At 37.1% G+C, this 25946-nt stretch overlaps 1 protein-coding gene across 2 annotated transcripts in view; it reads left to right on the top strand.

Moving 5' to 3' along the window:
- The window catches only part of QRSL1 (glutaminyl-tRNA amidotransferase subunit QRSL1), a 33130-nt gene extending 8681 nt beyond the window's left edge, over window positions 1-24449 (top strand). The window contains exons 2-11 of one of the 2 annotated variants that reach the window (XM_060114700.1): window positions 855-1014; window positions 1814-1912; window positions 3174-3270; window positions 5569-5745; window positions 13440-13615; window positions 13702-13814; window positions 14702-14894; window positions 15452-15569; window positions 19270-19475; window positions 22585-24449. In XM_060114700.1, the coding sequence (XP_059970683.1) occupies window positions 855-1014; window positions 1814-1912; window positions 3174-3270; window positions 5569-5745; window positions 13440-13615; window positions 13702-13814; window positions 14702-14894; window positions 15452-15569; window positions 19270-19475; window positions 22585-22802 (1557 nt within the window). In that variant the 3' untranslated portion in view covers window positions 22803-24449. The remainder of the gene's footprint in view (window positions 1-854; window positions 1015-1813; window positions 1913-3173; window positions 3271-5568; window positions 5746-13439; window positions 13616-13701; window positions 13815-14701; window positions 14895-15451; window positions 15570-19269; window positions 19476-22584) is intronic. The other variant, XM_060114701.1, reaches the window with a different exon arrangement.
- The last annotated feature ends 1497 nt before the right edge of the window (window positions 24450-25946 follow it).

Here is a 25946-nt window from a genome sequence, read left to right as displayed (position 1 = left end):
ATCTAAAGCAACAGTGCCTGGCTCTTGGTAAATACTCAGAAAATGTTACTTTTCCCCCCATCCCCCTTGTCTGAGCTACCATCTTATCCAACTCTTTTCAGATGGTCTCTAAAGACTTGGTATCATCTTTGACTTCTTGTTATTCATTCCTTTTATTCAATTAGTAAGTATTTATTATTACTTCCTACAGGAAGTATTACAAGTCATCACTTCACCTTAGGCTTTACTTACTGTCAATATACAGGTTCTGGTCACTTGAAGTGCAGTTTATTTTAACGCGTTCTTTACTAGCCTTCCTAATGCATCAAAGACAGGGTTTTAGAAAAGCTTATTTTTAGTTGGCTTTTGAACCCATATTTTACAAGCATTTCTCTCAATTTGTAGCGGCTCTTGCTTGAATTCTCCAATAGATAAAAAGGTCTGTTTAATAAAGATCACTTATTTGGGGCCATAAAGTCCTGTAATGCCTTGTCTAGTTCATTCTGGTTTTTTGCACTGTGGATGGCCTGTGTTGCAGCTAAGCTTCTCTCTGTACAGTATCTACCCTAACCCATGATTCACCCACACTGGGCCTCTACTTCTCCTAGACAGGGCAGCTTACCTAAACCAGTTATCTTGTTTGTTCAAGCCTGATGTAGAGTTCCTCAGCTAGGCTATGACTGTGGTGTCCTCCAACCCATCTTTCAGCTGACCGATGTGTTACCCTTATTCACCACACTAAGTAAGTGTAGACTTGATAGGTTCTCTTGGTTTTGAATCCAAGCCTCACTTCAAATTTTTATCTGCACGCCTCAGTGTAACATTTGAAACTTTTGTAGACTTGGCAAAGGGTTTTCGAATTGTGTATACTCTAGGTTTCTGCGGCACTGAAACAAGGCCAAGTTACTCCAACTGAGCTCTGTCAAAGATGTCTCTCCCTTATCAAGAAGACCAAGTTTCTAAATGCTTACATTACTGTATCAGAAGAGGTGGCCTTAAAGCAAGCTGAAGAATCAGAGAAAAGATATAAGAAAGGTAAATTACTTCGAATTATACTTAATTGTGACATCCCAAGAGAAAGAGTTTTTTTTTTTTTTTTTTGCGGTATGCGGGCCTCTCACTGTTGTGGCCTCCCCCGTTGCGGAGCACAGGCTCCGGACGCGCAGGCTCCGGACGCGCAGGCTCAGCGGCCATGGCTCACGGGCCCAGCCGCTCCGCGGCATATGGGATCCTCCCAGACCGGGGCACGAACCCGTATCCCCTGCATCGGCAGGCGGACTCTCAACCACTTGCGCCACCAGGGAGGCCCGAGAAAGAGTTTTAATTGGATGTAGCAGTCTCCATTTGGCAAGTGGAGCTTTAAACATAAAAAAATTCCCTTATTTAAAGAACTGGGGAATTCCCTGGCGATCCAGTGGTTAGGACTCTGAGCTTCCACTGCTGGGGGCCCAGGTTCAGTCCCTGGTCGGGGAGCTAAGATCCTGCAAGCCAGCCGGCATGGCCAAAAAAATTTTAAATATAAATAAATAAATAAATATATACATACATACATTTAAAAAAAAAATGAACTGGCCGTGAGGTATAATAAAAATGAGGCTAACAGGTATAATGTCCAACTGTAATAATTTCTAACACAAATTTTATTTTTGAAGATGTATTTTTAGCAAAAACGAGTAGTTATTTTAATAACTAGTATTAATGTCTGTATTTTGAACTAGATATTGGGTTGGCCAAAAAGTTCATTTGGCTTTTTCCATAAGATGCTATGAAAAAACCCAAACAAACTTTTTGGCCAACCCAGTACTTCTTCTTTTTTTTTGGCTTTTTAATGCAGGTCACTCACTCGGGGATTTAGATGGAATTCCTGTTGCGGTAAAAGACAACTTTAGCACGGCCGGCATTGAGACAACATGTGCATCAAACATGCTGAAAGGTAAAGTTTAACTGACCGGAGCCTTGTTTTATAAAAATAGGTATTTTTCAGTTTAAATTAAAGATAAGATACTAAAGCACAAAGATATTCTCAGACTGATTATATCTGCAAAGGAAATAACTTAGGGTAGAATATTACCTTTTTACTATTTGCTCTTTCAGAATGCAAAATTATTCTTCATGGGTAGGCCTGCTTTATGGATGAATTCTACTTAGGAAGACTTGATAACTTATCACAAACATGCTAAGTGACCTCTAACACCCACTTGTTGGTAACAGAAATAAGTATAAAGTGGCTGTCATTCCCCCTCTTTTGCAGATGGTATGAGGATTTATTAGCATCTACTGTCTGGTTATTCTTATCTCCTGACTGCTCCATCTATCACTATACTTAGTATAGTGAAGCTTAGTTTTATTTTTTAAAGTTTAGTAGGTCAAAAAGGAATCATATTTATCAAGATATTTGGATCCAAGGAGGAAAAAGAAATGGAAAAAGCATATTTAGGGTACTATGCACTAAAACTAACATTCTATGAGGTGTATGCCCCAAGTTCCTCTGATAGGTAGACTTGTTAATTGTCTGGGAATATACACTAGATAGAGGAAATTTTAATTGACAATGAAGAGCTATTCCTGCTGGAAATAGATAAAAATTACCATGGTATTGCACATCTGAGAAGAGAAAGTCTAGTAGAATGAGCAAAATAATGATTTGTGATTAGTTTCAAATGAATTGGGTACATCTCATTTAATACTTTGTAGTACTAACTGTTAAAGTTAATAGTTTTAGGATGTAAAGACAGAATATGTAGACTTTCTTTGGAAAACATATAGCAATTAGCAGTAGAAAAAATTAACTTTCAGAAGAAAGTACAACCTACTACTTAAATTAGGAATAATTTACATATGTCAATATGAATTGCTTAATTGCAGTTTAAAATTTTGTTTCTTGTATATGATTTACATGTTCACTGTTTTCTTTCCTATGATTAAAAATTACTGAATTTTTAAGAGGACAGGGGCAAGGTAGGGGAGGGGATTAAGAGGTACAAACTACTATGTATAAAATAAATAAGCTACAAGAATATATTACATAGCACAGAGAATTTTATAATAAAATTCCAACATTTTATAATAACTTTAAATGGAGTGTAATCTATAAAATTTTTGAATTACTATGTTGTACACCTGTAATATAACATTGTAAATCAATTATACCTCAATTTTTTTAAAAAAGAAGAAAATAACTGAATTTTTTTCAGGTTATATACCACCTTATAATGCTACAGTAGTTCAGAAGTTGTTGGATCAGGGAGCTCTACTAATGGGAAAAACAAACTTAGATGAGTTTGCTATGGGGTAAGTAAAATTGAAATTTTCTCTTGTATTTCTTTCATCTGTGTCTTTAATTTCATTAAGTGTAGGTACCTAAAAGTAGTGAGGTGATTTCTTGAGGACTCTAATGCCAGTTTCTCAGACCCTCCATGAGATTATATTCTGCTAATAGGTCATATCTCATTTTAGTTTTAATTTGCATTTCCCTGATGACTAACGATGTTAAACACCATGTGTTTATTTTGCTACCCATATATCTTCAGTGAAGTATCTATTCACATCTTTTGCCCTTTTTTAAAAGTTGGGTTGTCTTCTTACTGAGTTATAATAGTTCTTTCCATATATTCTGGACTCAGGTCCATTATCAGGTGATTTGAAAATGTTCTCTGAATCTCTGGCTTGTCTTTGCATTCTCTAAACATGCCTTTCAAAGAGTGAAAGTTTCTAATTTTGATGAAGTACAGTTCATCATTTTCTTTAATGACTCATGTTTTTGTTTTTTCAAAGAAATCGGTACCTTTCCCAAGGTCATAAAGGTTTTTTTCCTATGTTTTCTCCTAGAAGTTTTATAGTTTCAGTTCTTACATTTAAACTAGTGATCCAGTTGAGTTAATTTTTTTGTACATGATATGAAGAAAGCCAGAGTTCATTTTTTTTACATATATCTGTCCTATAGATCTGGGACTATTTGCATAAGAATTCAAATTAAATTACTTTGATTCCTTTGTCAAAAATCAATTGAGGGCTTCCCTGGTGGCGCAGTGGTTGAGAGTCCGCCTGCCGATGCAGGGGACACGGGTTCGTGCCCTGGTCCGGGAAGATCCCACATGCCGCGGAGCGGCTGGGCCCGTGAGCCATGGCCGCTGAGCCTGCGCATCCGGAGCTGGTGCTCTGCAACGGGAGAGGCCACAACAATGAGAGGCCCGCGTACCGCAAAAAAAAAAAAAAAAAAAAAAAAAAAATCAATTGAACAGGGGCTTCCCTGGTGGCGCAGTGGTTAAGAATCCGCCTGCCAATGCAGCGGTCCCAGGTTTGAGCCCTGGTCCGGGAAGATCCCACGTGCCCCAGAGCAACTAAGCCTGTGCGCCACAACTACTGAGCCTGCACTCTAGAGCATGCAAGCCACAACTACTGAGCCCGTGAGCCACAACTACTGAAGCCCGTGTGCCTAGAGTCTGTGCTCCCCAACAAGAGAAGCCACCGGAATGAGAAGCCCGTGCACCGCAACAAAGAGTAGCCCCCGCTCGCTGCAACTAGAGAAAGCCCGCGCGCAGCAACAAAGACCCAATGCAGCCAAAAATAAATTAATTTAAAAAAATCAGTTGAACACATGTATAGGTTTATTTCTGGATTCTATTTTGATCTGTGTATCCAGTATCACGCTATCTTGATTATTGTAGCTTGAAATTAGGTAATAAGAGTTCTTCAACTTTGTTGTTCCTCTTCAAAATTATTTTACGTATGCTATATCCTTTGCGTTTCCATATAAGGTTTAGAATTGGCTTACTAATTTCTACAGAGAAGCTTGATAGGATTTTGATTGTGGTGGTATTGAATTTATAGATCAAGTTGTAGAAAATTGACATCTTAATATGTGCCTTCTGACGTATGAATTCTGTATATCTTTCCATTTATTTAGAGTTTAATTTTTCTCAGCAATATTTTTATGATTTTCTGTATATAAATCTCGCACATTTGATCTCCAAGTATTTCATGTTTTTTTAATGTTATAGAAAATGGTGTTCTCTTTTCAATTTCTAATTGTTTAACATTGTTCTTATATAGAAATGTAATTGACTTTTTTATTTTATTTTTATTAAAAAAAATTTTTTTTGGCTTCCCCATGTGGCATGTGGGATCCTAGTTCCCCAACCAGGGCTGGAACCCTTGCCCCTTGCAGTGGAAGTGCGGAGTCCTAACCACTGGACCACCAGGGAATTTGCTGCTTAAAACTTCTGATTAACAGAGGAATTCCTTCAAAAGACTACTTGTTAACTGTTTGGATGTTTTGTGACACTCTTCAACTGGAAGACCTTAATTTACGAAGGAAATCAACCTAAGCTGAATTAGATGATCAGTTGGGATAGAAATTTTCTTAGGAGACTAGTTTTTTCCTACTTGCCACCACAAATGCTCTTACTTCCCATCCTTCACCTCCTCAACTGTCTAATGAAAGAAAGCAGGCTAAGCAGGCTTCCTACCTTTTCTAATTCAAGTTATAGTGGATTATACAGTGTCAGAAGCAAATAATACAATTAGGAGATAAAAATTTTACATAAAATGAATTGTATTAAGATATCTTGCTTCACTTCTTCATCTCAGATCTGGAAGCACAGATGGCATATTTGGACCAGTTAAAAACCCCTGGAGTTATTCAAAACAATATAGAGAAAAGAGGAAGCAGAAGTCTCATGGTGAGAATGAGGATTCAAATTGGCTCATAACTGGAGGAAGCTCAGGAGGGAGCGCGGCGGCTGTGTCAGCATTTACGTGCTTTGCGTAAGATGTTTTTCTTCTATCTGTACTTTAAAAACCCAACCTAATACAAATAGTCATAAACCATACACAAAATTCAACAATAGAGTCATTCATACCTTGGTATTTTTATTTCCCTTTACTGAGCTATTTGTGCTCAATGGTGTATCAAAATTATATCTTAAATACACTCAACTTTATGGTACACTTATGTGGTGTATTCTATACATTAACTTCAATTTAAGACAGCATTTAAACTCTTCCTCCACAGTATATGGTCCCTTTAAAAACATGATTTTACAGAATAAACCAGTTAGCTTAAATAGACTTCAATGAATTTCATTTTTAAATAATTTATTTGGGTATCTGCTCACTGATTGTACAGATATTTAGAGACTAACATACCTTGGCTTTAGTCGAGTGCTGCTGAACTAAATTGTTAGCTATGGTTTATCCTTCAGCTAAATCTGACTTAAGAAAAAAAAAAAGGAAGGAAAGAAAGAAGGGAGGGAGGGAGGGAGGAAGAAAATGTTCCTAATATGTATCAATAGAATATATTAAATAGTGTTTTTCTAAACCTACAACTAAAAATGTATATAAATACATAAAGTTTTTTCAAATTTGTAGGGAGGTGAGTTGTTCAACTGTCATAGTTTGTATTTGGAAAGAATCCATCAATCAGGCTTTGTCTTAAGTTCCATTTGTAAAGCGTTTCTTAACCATCTAAAGAAGAGTAAATAAATATTGCTATTATTATATTTATTTTATTAGTCTCAATTTAACCAAATAGAATGTTTTCTTTAGCAGTACTATGTGTATTTTATCTCTCCTTAATTATCCACTGAAACTAAGCTCTTTCTGAGGCATTGCAATCAATAAATTATTTATATTTTTTAGAGCTATGGAGATTTAGATTCTACAGGTTTTTAAGTTTCCCTGAAATCTTGTTAACAAGTAAAGGCATTTCATTTTATCTCTGTGGAATTTTATAGCACCACATTAATATTAATGAGAGTTCTGACAAGCAAGGGTTGCAAGATTAGGGGCTATTTTCTATCCTCCTCACCCCACTTAGTGTTCATCTTTCTGAATGTGCTTTGAGAAGATGGCATTTTGACACATAATTCCTATGGAAATGTAGGTTTTACTTTTACCCAGACATCAGGGAATCCTAATAAGGAAATGTGTCCTTTTAGAAATTGTGAAAGCAGCAGTCTGATTTTGTGGCTCAAGTGGACTTGGTAAGAAAGACAATCTAATTTGCATTTTCTGTAGAGCACAAGGGCCATGTGACACGTAGGAGCCTTGTTCAGTCCAAAGCTTCACTCTGGGTGTACTCGAGAGGCACAGACCCAAAGTAACTCCAGGTTGAATGGGTCCCAAACCATCGGGTGTTCTGATTTGTTTTCCCCCCTATTGATTTGTTTCTTTTATAATAGTTTTTAAAACAGGAAGATTCTAGGAGTATTGATACTATGCAATCACTAAAAAGAATGATTTAGAGCGCTATGTGGTGACATGGTAAGAAATCCAAAATACACTGTTAAGTGGAAAACAAGTTGCAGAAGAGTATGCATAGTATGACCTTATCTCTGTTAAAAGTAATAATTATACATAACAAGTTGCAGAACACTATGTATAGTATGCCTTATTTCTGTTAAAAATAATAATTACATATGTATATATGTTAGTTGCATGGAAGTGTCTGGATAAATATATATATAAAGTGATAACAGGATTATTATGGGGGCACTGATTATAAGAGAAATTTCACTTTATAGATCATATAGTTATAAAATATTTTAATTTTTACAGTAGACATTACACTTTTCTAATCAGAAAAAACTTTTTTCCTGAAATAGTTTAAATTTTTAAATTTTTAATTGTGGTAAAATATACATAACAAAATTTCTCATCTTAACTATTTTTAAGTGTACAATTCTGTAGTGTTAAGTACACCCACATTATCACACAGCCAGTCTCCAGAACTCGTTTCATTTGCAAAACTTAAACTCTATACCACTTAAACAATAGCCTCCCATTTGCCCTCCCCCCACCTCTCCAGCCCCTGGCCACCACTCTTACTTTCTGTCACTGTGAATTTGACCACTCTGGGTACCTCATATAAGTGAAATTGTGCAGTGTTTGTGCTTCTGTGACTCACTTATTTCACTTAGCATAATGTCCTCAAGTTTTTTTTTTAATAAGAAAAAACATAGACTACATAGATAACTAAGCAAATACATGAACAGACACTTCAGAGTTGGGTAATGCAAATACAAATAGATGTGAAAAATTATTCAAAAATGCACATTAGCAAAGCTTTTGGTTATTAAATTAACCAAATTTTAAGAGCTGCTAGTATTCAGTGATGATAATGAAACACAAAAAAACCTGATTCACTACAATTGGGAATATAAATTGGCATAACCTTTCTGACAAGTAATTTGACAAAATATATTAAGAACTTATAATGACAGGTAGACCTTTTGTCCCATTAACTCTACTTCTTGGAAGCTAGCCTAAAATTTAATCAGATATATGGACAAAGATTTATGTTTAAAGGTGTTTATTACAAAGTACTTTATTACTTGATTGATTGCTCCACTGCATGGCTTGTGGGATCCCCAACCAAGGATCAAACCCAGGCCCTCAGCAGTGAAAGCACAAAGTCCTAACTACTGGACCACCAGGGAATTCCCGACAAGTACTCTCTTATGCAGTTATTCTAGTTGGCAACAACATAAATGTTTAAATAACTTAAAATACATTTCTAGCCATGATTCTAAATAGGGTAGTAGAATGGCTGTATCTGAATTTCTGGGAGAGGTGTGTTTAGTTTGTAAATGCATATTATAAAATTGCCATTAAAAGAAGGTATATGATTTGTATGTGTATAAATTGTACCAATGTTTTCTTAGGTCAGTCTCCCAAGGCAATAGAAATAAAAAAAAAAACAAAAAACAAATGGGACCTAATCAAACTTAAAAGCTTTTGCACAGCAAAGGAAACCATAAAGCAAAAAGACAACCTATGGAATAGGAGAAAATATTTGCAAACAATGCAACCAACAGGGGCTTAATATCCAAAATATACAAACAGCTCATACAGCTCTATATCAAAAAAACAAACAACCCAATCAAAAAACTGGCAGGAGACCAAAACAGACATTTCTCTAAAGAAGACATGCAGATGGCCAATAGGCACATGAAAAGATACTCAACATCACTAATTATTAGAGAAATGCAAATCAAAACTACAATGAGGTACCACACCACCTCACACTGGTCAGAATAGCCATCATTAAAAAAGTCTACAAATAACAAATGCTGGAGAGGGTGTGGAGAAAAGGGAACCCTCCTACACTGTTGGTAGGAATGTAAGTTGGTGCAGCTACTGTGGAAAACAGTATGGAAGTTTCTCAGAAAACTAAAAATAGAATTACCATATGATCCAGCAATCCCACTCTTGGGCATATATCTAGACAAAACTATAATTCAGAAAGTTACATGCACCCCTGTGTTCATTGCAACACTATACACAATAGCCAAGACATGGAAACAACCTAAATGTCCATCAACAGATGAATGGATAAAGAAAATGTGATTCATGTATACAATGGAATACTACTCAGCCATAAAAAAGAATGAAGTAATGCCATTTGTAGCAACATGGATACAACTAGAGATTATCATACTAAGTGAAGTAGTCAGAAAGAGAAAGACAAATGCCATATGATATCACTTATATGTGGAATCTAAAATATGGCACAAATGAACCTAACTACGAAACAGAAAGACTCAGACAGAGCAGACTTGTGGTTGCCAAGGGGGAGGTGGGGAGGGGAGGGGAAGGGATCAATTGGGAGTTTGGGGTTAGTAGATGCAAACTATTACATATAGAATGGATAAACAACAAGGTCCTACTGTATAGCACAGGGAACTATATCCAATATACTGGAATAAACCATAATGGAAAAGAATATAAAAAAGAATGTATATATGTGTATAATTGAGGCACTTTGCTGTACAGCAGAAATTAACACAACATTGTAAATCAACTATACTTCAATTAAAAAAATAAAGAACTTAAAAGAAAGATCTGTATGTATATTGATAGGAGAATGGACTTTAAAAATGGGAATCAGTTGGGAATTGCCAATTGATATGATAGAGTATTATATATATTTAAAATTTTCAGTAATTTTAATGACATAGTAAAAGGTTCATGATAAGCAAAAAAGAGATGGAAACTTATGATTACAGAATGACCTGAACCGTGAAAGAAAAATTCATTAAAAAAAAAGACTTGGAAGATCAGATCAGAAATAAATGAAAAAGAAATGAAGGAAATGATAGCAAAGATCAATAAAACTAAAAGCTGGTTCTTTGAGAAGATAAACAAAATTGATAAACCATTAGCCAGACTCATCAAGAAAAAAAGGGAGAAGACTCAAATCAATAGAATTAGAAATGAAAAAGGAGAAGTAACAACTGACACTGCAGAAATACAAAGGATCATGAGATTACCACAAGCAACTCTAGGCCAATAAAATGCACAACCTGGAAGAAATGGACATATTCTTAGAAATGCACAACCTGCCAAGACTGAACCAGGAAGAAATACAAAATATGAACAGACCAATCACAAGCACTGAAATTGAAACTGTGATAAAAAATCTTCCAACAAACAAAAGCCCAGGACCAGATGGTTTCACAGGCGAATTCTATCAAACATTTAGAGAAGAGCTAACACCTATCCTTCTCAAACTCTTCCAAAATATAGCAGAGGGAGGAACACTCCCAAACTCATTCTACGAGGCCACCATCACCCTGATACCAAAACCAGACAAAGATGTCACAAAGAAAGAAAACTACAGGCCGATATCACTGATGAACATAGATGCAAAACTCCTCAACAAAATACTAGCAAACAGAATCCAACAGCACATTAAAAGGATCATACACCATGATCAAGTGGGGTTTACTCCAGGAATGTAAGGATTCTTCAATATACTCAAATCAATCAACGTGATACACCATATTAACAAACTGAAGGAGAAAAACCATATGATCATCTCAATAGATGCAGAGAAAGCTTTCGACAAAATTCAACACCCATTTATGATAAAAACCCTGCAGAAAGTAGGCATAGAGGGAACTTTCCTCAACATAATAAAGGCCATATATGACAGACCCACAGCCAACATCATCCTCAATGGTGAAAAACTGAAATCATTTCCACTAAGATCAGGAACAAGACAAGGCTGCCCACTCTCACCACTCTTATTCAACATAGTTTTGGAAGTTTTAGCCACAGCAATCAGAGAAGAAAAGGAAATAAAAGAAATCCAAATCGGAAAAGAAGAAGTAAAGCTGTCACTGTTTGCAGATGACATGATACTATACATAGAGAATCCTAAAGATGCTACCAGAAAACTACTAGAGCTAATCAATGAATTTGGTAAAGTAGCAGGATACAAAATTAATGCACAGAAATCTCTGGCATTCCTATACACTAATGAAAAATCTGAAAGTGAAATTAAGAAAACACTTCCATTTACAATTGCAACAAAAAGAATAAAATATCTAGGAATAAACCTACTAAGGAGACAAAAGACCTGTATGCAGAAAATTATAAGACAGTGATGAAAGAAATTAAAGATGATACAAATAGATGGAGACATATACCATGTTCTTGGATTGGAAGAATCAACATTGTGAAAATGACTCTACTACCCAAAGCAATCTACAGATTCAATGCAATCCCTCTCAAACTACCACTGGCATTTTTCACAGAACTAGAACAAAAAATTTCACAATTTGTATGGAAACACAAAAGACCCCGAATAGCCAAAGCAATCTGGAGAACGAAAAATGGAGCTGGAGGAATCAGGCACCCTGACTTCAGACTATACTACAAAGCTACAGTAATCAAGACAGTATGGTACTGGCACAAAAACAGAAATATAGATCAATGGAACAGGATAGAGAGCCCAGAGATAAACCCACGCACATATGGTCACCTTATCTTTGATAAAGGAAGCAAGAATATACTTGGAGAAAAGACAGCCTCTTCAGTAAGTGGTGCTGGGAAAACTGGACAGGTACATGTAAAAGTATGAAATTAGAACACTCCCTAACACCATACACAAAAATAAACTCAAAATGGATTAAAGACCTAAATGTAAGGCCAGACACTATCAAACTCTTAGAGGAAAACACAGGCAGAACACTCTATGACATAAATCACAGCAAGATCCTTTTTGACCCACCTCCTAGAGAAATGGAAATAAGAACAAAAATAAACAAATGGGACCTAATCAAACTTAAAAGCTTTTGCGCAGGAAAGGAAACCATAAACAAGACCAAAAGACAACCCTCAGAATGGGAGAAAATATTTGCAAATGAAGCAACTGACAAAGGATTAATCTCCAAAATTTACAAGCAGCTCATGCAGCTCAATATCAAAAAAACAAACAACCCAATCCAAAAATGGGCAGAAGACCTAAATAGACATTTCTCCACAGAAGATATACAGATTGCCAACAAACACATGAAAGAATGCTCAACATCATTAATCATTAGAGAAATACAAATCAAAACTACAAGGAGATATCATCCCACACTGCTCAGAATGGCCATCATCAAAAAATCTAGAAACAATAAATGCTGGAGAGGGTGTGGAGAAAAGGGAACCCTCTTGCACTGTTGGTGGGAATGTAAATTGGTACAGCTACTATGGAGAACAGTATGGAGGTTCCTTAAAAACTAGAAACAGAACTACCATACAACCCAGCAATCCCACTACTGGGCATATACCCTGAGAAAACCATAATTCAAAGAGTCATATACCAAAATGTTCATTGCAGCTCTATTTACAATAGCCAGGACATGGATGCAACCTAAGTGTCCATCAACAGATGAATGGATAAAGAAGATGTGGCACATATATACAATGGAATATTACTCAGCCATAAAAAGAAAGGAAATTGAGTTATTTGTAGTGAGGCAGATGGACTTAGAGTCTGTCATACAGAGTGAAGTAAGTCAGAAAGAGAAAAACAAATACCGTATGCTAACACATATATATGGAATCTAAAAAAAAAAAAAAAGGTTCTGAAGAACCTAGGGTCAGGACAGGAATAAAGATGCAGATGTAGAGAATGGACTTGAGGACACGGGGAGGGGAAGGGGTAAGCTGGGATGAAGTGAGAGAGTGGCATGGACATATATTCACTACCAAATGTAAAATAGATAGCTAGTGGGAAGCAGCCGCATAGCACAGGGAGATCAGCTCACAGGGAGATCAGCTTGGTGGTTTGTGACCACCTAGAGGGGTGGGATAGGGAGGGTGGGAGGGAGACGCAAGAGGGAAGAGATAGGGAACATATGTATATGTACAACTGATTCACTTTGTTATAAAGCAGAAACTAACACACCATTGTAAAGCAATTATAATCCAATAAAGATGTTAAAAAAAAAAAAAGACTTGAAGTTACTATGCCAAAATGTTAACAGTGTTTGCCTCAGGGTGGTGGAATATTTTGTTACATCTTTACACTTTTCTGTATTTTAAGAATTCTCTGAGATGAGCACGTTTTATTTTTTGTAAAATCAAGAGGAAATACATTTTTAAAATATACATTTAAAAAGATAGATTTCAAATATAATTAGAGATATATTATCCTGCTAAAGAGAATTTCATTTAAATTTCAGGGCTTTAGGATCAGATACAGGAGGATCGACCAGAAATCCAGCTGCCCGCTGTGGGGTTGTTGGTTTGAAACCTAGCTACGGCTTAGTTTCTCGTCATGGCCTCATTCCCCTGGTGAATTCAATGGATGTGCCAGGAGTCTTAACCAGATGTGTGGATGATGCAGCCATTGTGTTGGGTATTTAAACGATTCCATATAGTTTCAAAACATTGTCATTTCACTTCAGTACTGTGTCTGTCACTCATAAATATTCCTGCTTACAGGTATACTAGCTGGGCATGATCCCAAAGATTCTACCACAATTCAAGGTCCTGTTAAACCATTTACACTTCCCAGTTTGACAGATGTGAGCAAACTATGTATAGGAATTCCGAAGGTAAGTCTCTCTTTACAAAAGTACTGTCAAGTCAAATACAGAGCACAGACTTGGGAAACAGACTGGTTGGGTTTGAAGCCCTGCTGTGCCACTTTTATTAGCTATGTGACCTGAGCACATGAAAATAGATATGTTAAATTACTAACCTTTTAAAATTTTAACCTTGAGCTTAGCAATAATTTTTTGTTCTGGGAGACTGTGCTGTGCATTGTAAGATGTTGAGCAGCATCGCTGGCCTCTAACCCTAGAGGTAGCATCCCCACCACCACCACTGCCCCACCAGCAAAACTGTCTGCAGATTTTACCAGATATCCCCCGGTTGAGAGGAAGAGGAGAGGAAACTGCCCCCAGTTGAGACCACTGCTATAGAGAAATACTGTAAAATCTTTAAATCTTTAAAATCTTCAATGAAGGTAACAGGTGTGCCTACTTTTAAGGATTTAGAGAGAAACAGACCTAGTTGAGAATCCTGGATCCTCTGCGTACCTGCTGTGTATCATTAGGAAAGTTAGTTAACTTCTCTAGTCTCAATATTTTTCATTAATAAAAAGAAGGATGATAATACCTGCATCGTAAGACTGTTAAAAGCACTGAATGAGAGAACCTTTGGAAAGTATCTAGCAGAGTGCCTGATATATAATGAACATTTAACAATATAAGTTCTCCAACCAGATCTCCAATCTTTAATATTATTATATCAAGCTCACAGTATCCGGTACTGTGCTTATCATGCCATAAGCACTCTTAAATTAGTTCAGTCTTTCTAGCTACCTGCTAGCAATTTAATCAGATGTTCCAATGTATTGCCAAAGTTTCTGGAGTACAAATTTTTATAACACCATCTATACAAATATTCTAATTTCTGTATTTTGACTTTTTCCAATAAGGAATATCTTACACCAGAATTGTCGAGTGAAGTACAATCTCTTTGGTCCAAAGCTGCTAATCTCTTTGAGTCTGAGGGGGCCAAAGTAATTGAAGTGTCCCTGCCCCACACCAGTTACTCAATTGTCTGCTACCACGTATTGTGTACATCGGAAGTGGCGTCGAATATGGCAAGATTTGATGGGCTAGAATATGGTAAGTTGCCTGTGTTTTGGATTTTTAAGGAAGTTGTCTCAAACATTTGAAAGGTTCGTTTACTAGTAGCAAAATATATTATTGCCAGGGATAATGTTAAGATTTAGAGAAGTAAATCAGTGAATCCTTTTCCCTTTGTCATTTTAGCATTATATTCACACTATTCATCATAGTATCTCTGTATCTTCAGCTCACCCTCTGGACTGTGCGTATCTTGAAGGTAGAGTATTTTAGCTTTGTATTATCAGTCCATACAGTGTGGTACCTGGCACAGGGTAGGAGCTCAGTAAACATCTGAATAAAATGAATGAATGAATGAGGGAGTGAACAACTGAAGTTTCCCTCTTCATTATCGTTTTCTCTCTCCTTGATTCCTGACAAGTCAGTCAGTCCAAAGGCAGATAAAAAAGAGAAACCATTAAGGTCAATCTCATGAAATTTTAGTATTGGTCATAAATGTGAATCTAGACCTGCTTTTCAGCCAAAACTTTACTTCCTTTTCAATTAATGTTTTGTGGGTTTTTGTTTATTTGTTTGTTTTTGTTTTTTGTTATCAGGTCACAGATGTGACATTGATGTGTCTACTGAAGCCATGTATGCTGCAACCAGACGAGAAGGCTTCAATGATGTGGTGAGAGGAAGAATCCTCTCAGGAAACTTTTTCTTATTAAAAGAGTAAGATAATCAGCTTAGGAATTTTCCCCATTCTTGAAAACTCCATAGTAAAGTAGTAACATGTCTATCAAGTCTTATAAGTTGAGATATTTGCTAAAGAAGCAAAATCCCTATGATTTAAATTAGAAATCATAATTAAAGGCCCATTTATGGTACTGTTCGGCTCCTGGTTATTCAAAAACAAACCAAATCATTGATGCTCTAGCTAAATGATTAGTACAAGTAGGAAGCCCTGAAGGATTTTAGCCTCATTAAATGTCCCTTATTATTGCCACATTGTCTTACTGCTCTGAGAGCCTTAAGCAGGAAGTTACACTGGTGTCTCTTAAAAAACTTAGTGAATCAACTTAGTTTTCCCTTGCATCATGTATCTGTTCGCTCCAAAAAAGAATTTTAAATTACTATGACTTTGGTATAAGTTTGTTCACCATCTTGTGATTAGGATTCATCTTCCATACTACCAGGTCTGTCTAAGAGGACGTGAGAAGTGTGAAAAAGCAAGAGTGGTTGTACCGAATAGCTTCCTGGGGTTTTGCTCTATGTCCCATAGATAGATAGATAGATAGCTTCCTGGGGTTTTGCTCTATGTCCCATAGATAGATAGATACATACATACATACATACATACATAGCAAGCATTTTATTCATCTGTGCATCTCCTCAGGGCCAATAGTTAGGATTACTTTTTCCAAAGATACTATTTGAACAGCTACTATGAAAAACAGTATGGAGATTCCCCCCAAAATTAAAAATAGAATTACCATGTGATCCAGAAATCCCACTTCTGGATATATATCTGAAGGAAAGAAATCACTGCCTCAAAGCATTATTCACAGTAGCAAGACATGGGAAACAACCTAAGTGTCCGTCAACAGATGAATGGACAAAGAAAATATGGTGTGTGTGTGTGTGTATATATATATATATATATATATATGTAATAATGAATAATATTCCATTGTATGTATGTATATATATATATATACACACACACAGAAATTTTATAGTCAATTATTACAATAAAGCTGGAAAAAACAAAAACTAAAATTATTATTTGATTAATGGGGAAATCAAAGGGCTTTGTTTATTTGCTTCCCTTCTAATGTCTAATGTCTGAAAATGGTTGTTTCACTTTGTCTAGTTTTCAGTTGTTTAAAATGGCAGAGTAAATCCATCCCTAATACTCCCATCATTGATGGAAGCAGAAGTTGGGCTTTTGAACCATATTTAAAGTAGGAAGAAGTTTAATAGAAGTATTTGTTCTTTTATAAAAAGATATTGTTAGTACATTATTTAAGCCATCAGCTGTTGGGTAAATTATACGTGATGCCTGCATTCATCTCCCTATAGATCCTGTGGTCAAATGATAATAACATCTGATATTTCTATAGCATTCTTTCAGGATAAAAAAGATTTCACATTTTTATCTCATTGTATTTGGTCCTCAGAAAGACTGGAGTTGTTATATCCATTTTTCAGGTGAGGAAACTGTGTTAGAATGGTTAATACTTTTGCCACCTTCATTAACAGCTTCAGGAGGATCTAAGGAGTATTTTCTTTTTCCCTTTCTTTGCATCATTGACTTATAGTCACGCCTATGTCTGGCTAATTCCTTAATCTTTTCAGTAAAGTAAGCATTTTTTCTTTTGGGGGCGGGTGGGGAGTAACCATATCCTTTATTATTTTTTTTTATTACCACAATTCGTTTAGTGAACATCTATCATCTCATATAGACACACCATTAAAGAAATAGGAAGAAAAAAAATTTTTCTTATGATGAGAACTCTTAGGATTTACTCTCTTATTATCGTTCGTGTATGACATACAACAGTGTTAATTATATTTATCACGTTGTGCATTACATCCCTAGTACTTATTTATTTTATAACTGGAGGTTTGTACCTTTTGACCACCTTCATCCAGTTCCCCCTCCCTCCACACCCTGCCTCTGGTAACAACAAATCTGATCTCTTTTTCTGTGAGTTTGTTTTTGAAGTACAATTGACCTACAACACTATGTTAGTTCCTGGTGCACAACATAGTGATTTGACATTTCTCTGCATTTCAAAATGATCACCATGATACATCTAGTTGTCATCTGTCACCATACAAAGATATTACATAATTACTGACTGTAGTCCCCAAACTGTACATTTCATATCTGAAAGTTTATAACTCGTTATCTCCTTCACCTATTTCTCTCCTTGCCCCTCACCCGCCTCTTCTCTGGCAACCAGCTGTTTGTTTATCTATGACTCTGTTTCTGTTAGTTATGTTTGTTCATTTGTTTTTTGGATTCCACAGATAAGTGAAATCATACAGTCTCTTTCTCTGATTTATTTCACTTAGCATAATACCCTCTAGGTCTATCCATGTTGTCACAGATGGCAAGATTTCATTCTTTTTTTATGGCTAATTTTCCATTTTTTATATGTATTGATACTACATCTTTATCCATTCATCTACTGATGGACACTTAGGTGGTTTCCAAATCTTGACTATTGTAAATAATGCTGCAGTGAACATAAGGGTGCATATATCTTTTCAGATTAGTGTTTCTGTTTTCTTTGGATAAAAACCCAGCAGTGGAATCGCTGCATTGTGTGGTAGTTCTATTTTTAATTTTTTGAGGAACCTCCATACCGTTTTCCATAGTGGCTGCACCACTTTACGTTCCCACCAACAGTGCACGAAGGTTCCCTTTTTTCTACATCCTTGCCAGTATTTGTTATTTGTTGTCTTTGATCATAGCCATTCTGAAAGGTGTGAGGTGATATTTCATTGTAGTTTTGAATTGCATTTCTCTGATGATTAGGTTGAGTATCTTTTCATGTGCCTGTTGGCACATCTGTATGTCTTCTTTGGAAAAATGTCTGTTCTGGGCCTCTGCCCATTTTTTAATTGGTTGTTTATTTTTTTGATGTTGAATTGTATGAGTTCTTTGCATGTTTTGGATATTAACCCCTTATCAGATATAGCATTTGCAAATATCTTCTCCCATTCAGCAGGCAGGCCTGAAGCATCTTTTCATGAATTTCACATTTCCATTCCTGGGCTATACCTGTCTGTAAAGTACAAAATTGGAAACACTGCATGCCTTCCCCAGTTACTGTTTCCAGAGCCTGCTTTCTAGCGTCTAATTCTGATGGCATGTTAGAATTTTCCAAAACTTCAGAGTCCTTATAATAATTATAACTATAGATGAAATAGGACATTATAATAATAGAAAGGATTGGAATGAGCCTCCAGAGACCTAAGTTCTGGTCCTTCCTCTACCCCTGTCAATCTTTGCAGCCTTTAGAAAGTCATTTAGTTGCTATGCACTTGATTTTCCTCACCCGAAAATGAATGTTCTGGTTTAATGATGTCCCTGGAAGTGTTCATATTTTGTGATTATATGTGCAGAATTGCATCTACTGGTGATTTTTAATTCATTCCAGATATACAAACTTATAGAGTAACAGTGCGGTTGAACAAAATTCATTTTTATGTGTCGTTAGGAATCTTACTGGTGCCTGCTCCAACAGGCCAAGAATCCAGTGATTCTTTAACAAGCCTTATGCATGAGAATTGATTCAAAGAAATAACAAAAAGCCCTTAAAGTGTCATCTGTTTTTTTTTTTTAACAAACCTTATGCATGAGAATTGATTCAAAGAAATAACAAAAAGCCCTTAAAGTGTCATCTACTTTTTTCCACAGAAACTACGAGAATTATTTTGTCAAAGCACAGAAGGTGAGACGACTCATTGCCCGTGATTTTGTGAATGTTTTCAACTCTGGAGTGGATGTCTTGCTAACTCCTACCACCTTGAGCGAGGCAGTGCAACACACAGAGTTCATCAGAGAAGACAACCGAACACGAAGTGCCCAGGATGATCTCTTTACACAGGCTGTAAATATGGCAGGTGAGGATCCCTCAAGAACATTCTGCTTTTCTTCAAATTTTTAGGTAGACACCCTGGTCTTCGACTTAGGTTCTAGCTAGATTGTTCCCTAAACGCAATAGCTTGTCCTTCTGGAATGCTTAGGAATGTGTGTTTGTGTGTGCCTGCGTGTATTTACAGGCTTGCACTTACCCCCCACACACACATTAATTTTCAAACCTACAGAAAAGTTGAAGAAGTCGTATAATGAAGACCCATAGGTCCTTTGCTTGGATTCAGGCTTGTTAACAGTTTGCCTCACTTGCTTTCTCCTTTCTCTCTCTCTCTTTCATACACACACACACACGCACACACACTCTTAGCTTTTATTTGAATAATTTGCAAGTTTCAACATCATGTTACTTCACCCCTAAATACTTTAGCATGAATCGTCTAGGAATAAAGACATTCTCCTACATAACCACAATTCCATCATCACACCTAAGAAAACTAACACAAATACGATAATATTCCAAATACAGTTCATATTTAACTTCCCTCAGTTGTACCAAAAATGCCTTTTATAGGGTGTTTTCCCCGATATATTATATTCGTTTATGATATCTCTTAAAGTCTAGGACAGTTCCCCAGTTCTCTATGTTCTATAACAGTCTGAACCACATCAGACTGTTAAAATTTTTGTTTTAATCATCAAACATAATGTAGGAAACTCAAGGGCAGAGGGAAAAGTCTGTTGTATTTATCTATACTTTTATTTACTGTGTTCATTTCTCCCTGATGTATCAGATCCTTTGTTTTACCATATCCTTTCTGTTTGGAGAACAGTTAGCCATTCTTTTAGGGTAGGTCTGCTGGCAACCAGTTCTCTTAGCTTTCTTCTGAGAATGTCTTGATTTTCCCTTCATTTTTTTTTTTGGTTTTTTTTTTTTTTGCGGTACACGGGCCTCTCACTGTTAACAGTGGCCTCTCCCGCTGCGGAGCACAGGCTCCGGACGCGCAGGCTCAGCGGCCATGGCTCACGGGCCCAGCCGCTCCGCGGCATGTGGGATCTTCCCGGACCGGGGCACAAACCTGTGTCCCCTGCACCGGCAGGCGGACTCTCAACCACTGCGCCACCAGGGAAGTCCTTCCCTTCATTTTTAAAGGTTATTTTTGCTGGATATATGATTCTGATTTGACAGTTCTTTTCTTTAGCACTTAAAAAATGCCCTGCTACTTTCTTCTGGCCTGCATAGTTACTGATAAGAAATCCCCCACCTTTAAAAATTTTTGTTTTAAGTGACATTGACTCTTTTGAGGAGTCTAGTCCACTTGACCTGTAGGATATCCCATCTGTAATCTGAATTTGTCAGATTGCTTCCTCATGATTGGGTTGAGTTAAACATTTTTGGTACAAATACTACATATGCTTCATGTCAAGAAACAGTTAAATATCAGTTTGTCCCACTTTTGGAAGCTAAGTTAATCCCTTGGTTAAGGAAGTAACTACCAGATATTTTCCTTATAAAGGCACATTTTCCTTTTGTCAGTTGTAAGCAATTGGTGATGTGATACTTTGAGACAGTGTTTCCCAATAAACTTGAACCCACTTTTAGCATCTATTGATGATCCTTGCCTGAATTAAGTATTACTTAGAGAATTACAAAATGCTGACTTTTCTAATTCTACCATTCCTTCTACATATGTTACGTTAGCTAGCAGCCTTCTCTAAAGAACAGCTTTCCTGGGACTTCCCTGGTGGCGCAGTGGTTAAGAATCCGCCTGCCAGTGCAGGGGACATGGGCTCGAGCTCTGGTCTGGGAAGATCCCACATGCCACGGAGCAACTAAGCCCGTGCATCACAACAACTGAGCCTGCGCTCTAGAGCCCGCAAGCCACAACTACTGAGCCCATGTGCCACAACTACTGAGCCCACGTGCCACAACTACAGAAGTCCACGTGGCTAGAGCCCATGCTCTGCAACAAGAGAAGCCACCACAATGAGAAGCCTGTGTACCACAACAAAGAGTAGTCCCCGCTCGCCGCAACTAGAGAAAGCCTGCAAGCAGCAACGAAGACCCAACACAGACAAAAAATACATAAATTGGGCCTCCCTGGTGGCGCAAGTGGTTGAGAGTCCGCCTGCCGATGCAGGGGATACGGGTTCGTGCCCCGGTCTGGGAGGATCCCATATGCCGCGGAGCGGCTGGGCCCGTGAGCCATGGCCGCTGAGCCTGCGCGTCTGGAGCCTGCGCGTCCGGAGCCTGTGCTCCGCAACGGGGGAGGGGGAGGCCGCAACAGTGAGAGGCCCGCATACCGCAAAAAAAAAAAAAAAAAAAAAACAATAAATTAATTTAAAAAAAGAAAAAATAATTTTTAAAAAAGCTTTCCTTTTTAAAAAAAATTCAGTGTATTATAAGTAATTAACTGTCATTATTTTTGATGCTCAAATTTAACCAACAGTTGTGTATCCTTTAGACCAGCCCCCATTAATTTTTGAAAACTTTCTTATTTTATGGCATAACAAGATGTCCCAGGCTCTCCTACTTTCTCTTCCCCAAAACGAAAATTAAAACTACCCTGAATTACTATTTTTCATCTAACAAATTGGCAAAAATTCAAAAACTCAACAACACACTCTATAGGTGAGGCTGTAGGAAAACACTCATTTTGCTGATAGGAGTTGAAAAGGTACAACTTTTTTGGAGGGAAAGTTGGCAAATTATCTAATTACATATGCATTTATCTTTTGATGAAACAGTTCCTCTTCAGCTGAGAAACGTTCATGAATACCAGAAAAATACACAAGGTAATTCACTGGGACTTGGCATGAAATAGCTAAATACCAAAAACAACCAAAATTTCCAACCACAGAAGAATGGTTGAATAAATTATGGTAGAAGCACATGATGGAATACTATGCAACTATAAAAAAGGAATGAAGACGGTCTCTGTGAACAGATAGACAGTGAATTCTAAGATATATTAAGTGAACAAAGGAAGATACAGAAGCATACATATAATTTTTGTGATTCTTTTTTATTAACCTTATCTTGTCTTGTACCTTACTGGCATTGGAAAGTGGAAGAGGTCTCTGCATCTTAGGGTGGAGAATTAATCAACATTTAATGGGTCTCTTTCTTTTCCTCAGGGTTGCCAGCAGTGAGTGTCCCTATGGCCCTCTCAAGCCAAGGGTTGCCAATCGGACTACAGTTTATTGGACGTGCATTTTGTGACCAGCAGCTTCTTACAATTGCCAAATGGTTTGAAAAACAAGTACAGTTTCCTGTTATTCAGCTTCAGGAGCTAATGGATGATTGTTCATCAGTCTTTGAAAATGAAAACTTAGCTTCTGTTTCTCTAAAATAGTAGTGATAACTATATCATGCAAATTACAATGACTTTTAAAGATTTTATATTCTAGAAAAGTCATGTGATCTTGTAATTTGGTTCACTGTCAACACAGTCATTCCTTGGAATCGCTTTTTAAAATTCTTGTGATATAGTTAATTACTTATGAATAATCTGTCAGCATTTATTAGGCATCCACTAAGTATAAACAAAGTACAGGATTTCTATTATAATACAAGATACATGTTCCTGAAAAATGATGCATTCTGTAAAAATGTTCATTAAAAAGAACATTGCTTACAGTAGTAGTACTGTACTGTACTGTAAGCAATGTAAGTACTAGTAAACCTCTCAAAACTTGTACATCTTTGTAACCAAAGCACTAACAAAAACAGTAAGTGGTACCTCCAGAGATAACCTGGACAGCCCAGCTGACAGGCAACTCAACATACAGTGGAGGCCGCCTCAGCAGATGTTAAAAATGCACAAAAACAATAAAATGGGAATATCCACTTCTAAGTCTGAGCAGAGCAGGTAGAAGAGGAGCTCTGAGCACAGGAGGAAGTGCAACCTGCTGGGGCCCAGAGTCCTGCAAGACGGGGGTGTGCCTCTCTGGGGAGAGCCCCAGGTGCAGACACTTCTCTAAGAATAGAGCTGCAGTGACTGAGAACTTTTTTCCTTTCCTGCTTACAGTTAAAATGTTACTTCTGCCATTCCAGAGCCCCATGCCAAGTAACCAGATTAACTCCATGTTACGCTGAGTTCATTCTAGTTTGATCACAAACAAGCTCAGTGATGCCATGGAGACATCTGTTGTGACCTAACAGACCGGACTGGACTCGAAACTTGGTAGCTAGTGGAGCATGGTTTTAGTGAGAAAGTTTCAAGATACACAAGTAAGATCCCATATGAAAAACTTGTATATAATTTGGTGAGGATGCCAAAGAGAAGAAGCCCATGGACCTCCTCCCTTACCCCAGATTCTCTATTCCTTATGGTTTTCTTACCCTCTTGACTTTCTTTACAAGTGCTCTCTCTTTGGGCTCCTTGAGCACAAAGAAACATTAACGGGAATATGTATTCAGAATCTGAAAAAAAAAATCTGATGAAAATCACACGTTTACCTGCTATAAAGTTTCATCGTTGGATTTGTCTTTGCCAGAACACCACTGTCATCTCATGTTTATCATGTGTTCTAATTTGACACTTGTTTATTGTTGATAAGTATAAGTGGGGAGCTGAATTATTATTTAACAGATTCACTTTGTTTAGTAAGAAAAAAGTCCTCTCTAAATATGAAGGAAAAACATAGGCAGAACCTTCCCGGAACCACTAGGATGTTGAGTGGTGGGAGTTTAACCTGCCTGGTACTTTTCATTAATAATTTTCTCTCCCCCTGGGATCCTCCCACTCCCAAATACTCTATCTGATAAACTTTACATAAAAGTTCTCTGTGCCAGGCCCATAGGCCCACTAGGATTCTTAAATATTTTGACGTGAGTCCCTGAAAAAGGAAGAAATTCATGACAGAGAATTGCTTTACTTTGTAACACAAGAAAACTCTTAGTTGGGGGAGCCAGTATGATGCAAATGGCAAGCAGATGAATCTTTGCCCCAGTCTTTTGTTTATGTATGTATAATTCAAAATAAAAAATTTTCAAAGAATATTTATGTAATTTCTCTTATTCCTGTATCTCTGCTTGAGTTGCACTAACGATTTGAACTGGAAATAATGAAGTGAAACATTTACTGTTCTCACGTAATAACACCCAACTAGCGTGAAATGATACCTAATCTGTTCCTTCTTTTCCATCTTTATCCTAAATCTAGTAGATCTCATTTTGCCAAATCACTGTCTGGGAATTTAAGGGGAAAATGGTTTCTGTGTCTCAGCTAATTAAACCCTGAAATTGTTAGCAACAGGGCTGCCACAGCAGAGCACGTCAGAAAGGCGAAGGTGGCTGCAAGTGTAAGATGAGTGCCTTGATGAGACAGCGAAACAAAGCATTGCTAGAGTGAAGAAATGTGATGCGTTCACAAAACTTCGCACCCTGACACCACACAGAGCCAAATCCAAGCCAGATCCGTGTTGACCAACACTTAGCGTTACCAAGAAAATCGCTTGAAACCAGGGAGGCAGAATGTTCTATTTGAATGGCTATTTGACACCAGGTTGTTGGGAACACAGGACTGTGGGCCATCTAGAAAAGACAGCGTGGTACAGAAGAGGAGCTTCTAAAAATGACGAAGAATGGTGATTCCTATGAGGAAATCACCTGCACCTTCTACAGTGGACAAGAAATATCTTTAGGATTTTAGAACAGGATCTGGAGAACAGTGAAAAGAGATCTGGTTACCGGGCACCAAAAAGTACACCTCGGGGATTCTGTAAACTGTGTCATACCCTGTTCCAGTTTAAGTAAGGGAGCAAACTAATGGGATTTTCACAATGGTTTCTATTATGAACTTTCATTTATTAACTACTTTTACTCTCCCTCCCTTTTCTCAAATATCTGATTATGCTGAGGCTAAATATGTGTTGCCTGTGTGAGCCTAGGGTAAAATTTACTCATTGCGTTTAGAAGCACCAGAGGACAGTTTAAAGTAGAAGGCTTTCCTCACTTTTCATAACTTAAGCAGTGTGTACACTAGAACAAAAACCTGAAAATTTAATGAAAGCAAATAACATGAGAAAACCCCAGCCAACATTAAATAAAAGTAATTATGGGATTTCAGAGGGGCTTTCATTTCTTTTTCTTTGTACCTCAGTGCAATATAAATCCAAAAGGATTCTAGGCACTTTATAAAAATATATTATTACAATGGTGTGAAAGTAAGCAGTTGAGGAAATCACTGAATTGATAAAAATAGGGGAAAAGGTTAAAACCAGGAATAAGATTAAAAGTTAACAATGCTTGTCAAGGTATTTATACAATGCTAAGGCTGTATGGTGGGAAATTTACCAATTGCTTTCCTAGTGGGTAAGGCCACCAGATTTAAAAATCAGATATACCTGGGTTTGAATCCTATTACTGCCATTTACGAGCTGTGTAACCTGTCTGAGCTTCAGTATCCTGACCTGTAAAACGGAGGTAATACTTACTCCAAGGGAGGATTGGGAGGATTAAATTTAAATGATGCACTTAAAGCACCCAGCATAAC

This window comes from Mesoplodon densirostris, chromosome 12 (genome assembly GCF_025265405.1).
Source record: "Mesoplodon densirostris isolate mMesDen1 chromosome 12, mMesDen1 primary haplotype, whole genome shotgun sequence".
Lineage (NCBI taxonomy): Eukaryota > Metazoa > Chordata > Mammalia > Artiodactyla > Ziphiidae > Mesoplodon > Mesoplodon densirostris.
Note: the sequence above shows the minus strand (reverse complement) of the source record. Positions and strands in the feature narration are given on the sequence as shown.